General features: G+C 36.2%; 1 protein-coding gene across 1 annotated transcript; it reads right to left on the reverse strand.

The window, feature by feature from the left end:
- Window positions 1-2,023: 2,023 nt before the first annotated feature.
- LOC145086560 (20 kDa chaperonin, chloroplastic-like) lies at window positions 2,024-4,189 on the reverse strand. Its single transcript, XM_079024366.1, has 6 exons — window positions 4,052-4,189; window positions 3,668-3,847; window positions 2,996-3,175; window positions 2,736-2,891; window positions 2,571-2,648; window positions 2,024-2,366 (listed from the first exon to the last, which is right to left on the reverse strand). The coding sequence occupies exons 2-6, from the start codon at window positions 3,842-3,844 to the stop codon at window positions 2,193-2,195; spliced, it is 765 nt and encodes a 254-aa protein (XP_078880492.1). The 5' UTR covers window positions 3,845-3,847; window positions 4,052-4,189; the 3' UTR covers window positions 2,024-2,192.
- Between the last annotated feature and the right edge of the window lie 369 nt (window positions 4,190-4,558).

A 4,558-nucleotide genomic window follows, 5' to 3' on the forward strand; every position in this document is an offset into this window, starting at 1 on the left:
TGAAATCGTAAAGAAATTGTTTTTCGGTTCTGGAAAATACGGGTGTCACAGTTCTTTGATATGAAATACTTAGACCAAGCACAACAGATACTAGGCATGAAAATTATCCATGACCGAAAAACAAGAAAATTGTTCCTATCACACGAGGAGTGTCTTTAACGTGCGATCAAAAGGTTTAACATGGAAAAGGCCAAGCCCGTTGGTATGTCCTTGCCAAATCACTTCAAGTTGTGTAAGAAAAAATTTCCATGTTCTGAGGAAGAAAGAGAAGAGATGAAGAAAGTCCTTTATTCCTCATTTGTATGAAGTCTTATGTATGAATGGTGTGCACATGAACAGATATCGCTCATGATGTCGGTGTTGTTATCTAGCTAATATAGGATAGCAACATTAAGAAGCAATCAAGTTACTAAGGTTTGTAATTCGAAACTATGTTTATGCTATATGGGAGCAAAGTCAATCATGGAAGGTTATACAGATGTTGATAAGGCAAGAGATCTTTATAACAAGAAATCTACATCGAGTTACATTTCCCTTTGGCAGGGGGAGCTATCTCGTGGCAATTCAAGTTACAGAAGTGTGTAGCATTGTCAACAACAAAAGTCGAAAATATTGTTTTCATTAAAGTTGGGAAGGAGCTTATATGGATAAAAGGGTTTCTTAATGAATTGGGTTTTCCACAAGAAGAATACACCATTCATTGTGATAGTTAGATTTCTATGGACCTAAGTAAGAACTCGATGTACCATTCCCGCACAAAACATATACTATTCGTTATCAATAGATGAGAGAAGCGATCCACGGATCAGAATAGAATCTGCAAAAGATCAACACAAACAAGAATTATGCACGTATGTTAACCAAGGTCGTGACACAAGAAAAACAAACTATATATTGACATAGTTGGGATGATGACTATCAGACGGAGAGATGGAGATTTGTTGTGTTCCAGCCTCGAAAGATACAATAGCCCTTTTATCGACAAAAGAGAACCTAGGGTGGCAAGTTCTTCCCCTATGGTAAACACATTAAATGAATGCCGGAGAAATGGTGATTGACATGACTACAAATAGTTCATCCTTATTTGTAAGGTATCCCAAGCATACCAAATTGGATAGTGTAACACTAGAGTGAGAGTGTTAGAAAGATGGTTTTTTTTTTATAATAATCGAATGTAAAAATTGCTCCTTCTATTATAATTTTATTTTTACGTTGAATGCAAAGAGTTTTCTAATCCCATCACTTTCATTATCACGATATAACATACAGATGCACTTTCTCGTAACTTGAGATTCTTAGCATTATATGCATACATGTTTACTCCACATACACTTACAATACAAAGTGTATAATTTTTAGGTTCTTATAGTGTGGTACAAAATGGTTCAGCCTTTTGGACATCTCTTATCCAATGGTATTGTTCCTTTTCACTTTCATAAAGATTGGATAACGGTAATTTGTTTAAGCTTTAGAAAGAAAGTTGGATTTGGAGATTATACCTTACGATTTCCTTTCCCCGAATCTAATGGATTAGAACAAGATGAAAGGTGCCCTATGAGCTCACATTACATTTGCATATGCTCATGTACATATGGACACATACATTTAAATACACACACACATCGACCAACATATAAACTTGGAGCAACTCCGACTTTTTATCACCCCCATTGAACCCACTCAGCATCAAGACCAAATTCACATATTTACTACTAAAATGTTGCAATCCTAGTTGTTGTACCTCAACATTAGATGTGATCTGGTGATTGAAACTACTAATTAGATTCAAAAAAAAGTTCCATGTCAAGGTCTATCGAAATGGGATTTAGATTCACCTCATATTAATCTGTTGTCTACCATCTCCATTAATCAAATCAAAACCCATATTAATCTCCCCCAATAGCACTAAAAAAAATTCTCTCATCATTGCTACTTGGGCATAATACAAAACCTTAGTCATCCATTCACGCCATTTGACCAACTAGAAAATGTTGACTTGTCAAAAAACCATTTTTCACGTCCCTTTTTCAACTTTAGTACTAATTGTTTTATATTGAATTCAATTTCCTCATAAATAAGGTTAAAGGCTACAAACTTATGCCTCACAGGATTCGCTCACATGCCAAAAATGTTCTTTCAAGTTCTTATTTCATTACCAGTTTCCCTAAAGCACTTAACCACAAACACACAATCTATGAAAGAACAGCCATGACATCCGATGCCCTTAGAGCAATGTACTCTGAACCATCACTCCCTTTGAAATCATTCCCCGCATATTTCGAGTACAAAACAGTGTTCCCTGGAGACACCGTCAGCTCTTTTCTTTTCCCTTCCTCATCCAACGGACCCGGCCCCACCGCAATCACCTACACACCCAACACAAAAAGACAATATTACCCCTCACATCACATTTCGTCCCAAAATGATATTTTTTTATCATATGCAAACAAGAGTTCAAAACTTCATTTAAAAGACTAGCTGAAAAACTAACTGATAAAAATTAACCGTTGTACTGACTACTGTGTACCTAATTTACATATCACATGGGTTGTTGGAAGAATAACACTTACAGTGCCAATGGAGGGTTTCTCTTTGCTTGCTTGTGTGAGCAACAAGCCACCAGCAGTGGTTAGCTCCGCCTCTGTGACCTATCCAACGAGAATTTTAAACATTTGAGATGAAATTTTATTTACCATTTTACCCTTTTGTATATAAATAAAATAAGAAAAGTAAACCTTGATTAGGACTCTGTCATTAAGGGGCTTCAAATCCTTCACGTCATCTGTCTCAAGTATACCAACAATATCATCTTCCTTTAGTAACAGATGGTTTGTCCCATTGAACTCAACCTCTGTTCCAGCATACTTGGAATACACAACTGGTGTTCCAGTCTGAAATATGAATGATAATTTTTAGTGTATATGATCAAATTTCCATTTACCAAATTACCCCTTAGATATACAAGTAAATAGTGCTTCAAATGATGAAAATTTACCTTTACACTTATGTCCACCTTGTTTTGGCCAACTGTCCTGCCTTCTCCTACAGCAACTACTTCGCCTCCTTGAGGTTTTGTTTGAGCTGTTGAAGGGAGTAAAATACCACCTGCAGACTTCTCTTCTGCTGCCTTGATTTTAATCAATACTCTGTCACCCAATGGTTTCAATGTAGTGTACTACAAGATGAAAATGAAGGTTAGCAGGATTAAAGAACAGGTGAATACATGAAAATGAACTTTCTATCATAACGAAACCTACAAACTGTCTACAATGAGAATGATTTGAATTTAGATCTCTGCCAGCTGAAACTTGAGAGAAAATTCAAGAAAGAAATCAAGAAGTCGGTTGTAGAAAATGGAGATAAGACCTTGAATCAAAAAGAAAACCATGAATGCTCAATTGAGAGACAATCAAAGATTTGTGGTTGAATAATCTTATTTATCACCTTAACGAGCTAACTAATCACTGAAACAAAAGGAATAATATAGTTGCTGCTAAAGCATAACGATAAAGCGTTGATTGAAAAGGCCCATACAGAATCAAATAAACGAAATTAACCTTGGAATATCAATGGGACTCCCTTGAAAAATGAAGAAAAATGAAGCAAAAATCAGGTAATTTATAGGCATTAATGCGTAGAATTTAGCAACGGTGAGGTAGTGATTAACCTTAGGAGCTACAGTAGTGGCAGCTTTTACAACGAGTCCACGGGTTGATCTGAGAGTTAAACCACCACCCATTCTAAAGGACGCGGATGAAACCTTGATTGTTGACGGCTTAAGACCTTCAAATGATGGCAGAAAAACGCTTGAAGATGCGGCGGCGGTCATCTGAGCAGCTGCCATTTCCTGAATTCAAACCCACAAACGGAAATTAGTCTCTAACGTAAGATAAAGTAGCACTACCCAAATTTACTCCCTCTGTTTCAATTCACTCTCATCGTTTGAAATCAAACCGGAGTGTCGTTGTTATTAAGATTAAACGTGGTAATCGAAGTGCATTGTCTTAGTAGACGCTTAAATCAAAGCTAAAGTAGAAAGTTAAGCAATTACCGAATGGAGCGGAGAAATTTAGTTGGTAGGTAGCAAAATGGAGATGAAGAGGATAACGAAACCCTAGAGATGAAAGATGGTTTATTATAGTAGCAGATAAAGACGCTTCCAGAAGCTTTTGTATATTTCTCTTTCCGTCCACTTTGTTGTAATAATCCTTAGAAAAAAAAAATATGAAAGGTTTAAGTTGCTTTTGCTTATGGAAAAATAGTTTTTATTTTTTGTTTTTTGTTTTTTCTTAATTTTTGTGTTCCGGTTTTATTTTTCATTGGAAAATGTATAAAATTTATTCATTTTCAGTTTTCAGTTTTAGAAAATTAGAAAATGTGTTAAGATGTGTATTTTTCTATCGGTTTTCATTTTAAGAAAACGGTAGCGGCGGTAATGGTAGGGGCGGCAATTGTGGCAGTTGTGGTGATATTGGCGGTAGTGGTGGTGGTGATGATGGGGTAATGGTGGTGGTGACTATGATGGTTGGTCGGTGATTGTGGTAGTGGTGTTGAGTGG

This window comes from Lactuca serriola, chromosome 2 (genome assembly GCF_051521515.1).
Source record: "Lactuca serriola cultivar US96UC23 chromosome 2, Lser_US96UC23_V15, whole genome shotgun sequence".
NCBI classification, from domain to species: Eukaryota; Viridiplantae; Streptophyta; class Magnoliopsida; order Asterales; family Asteraceae; genus Lactuca; species Lactuca serriola.

What these genes read in the sequence shown, in the direction of transcription:
- LOC145086560 (XM_079024366.1), bottom strand. Translation starts at nt 3,844, where the DNA reads ATGGCAGCTGCTCAGATGACCGCCGCCGCATCTTCAAGCGTTTTTCTG. An exon ending in AGGTGGACATAAGTGTAAAG is followed by an intron (nt 2,892 to 2,995) that starts GTAAATTTTCAT and finishes TTCATATTTCAG; the next exon opens with ACTGGAACACCAGTTGTGTA. An exon ending in AGAAACCCTCCATTGGCACT is followed by an intron (nt 2,367 to 2,570) that starts GTAAGTGTTATT and finishes TTGGGTGTGTAG; the next exon opens with GTGATTGCGGTGGGGCCGGG.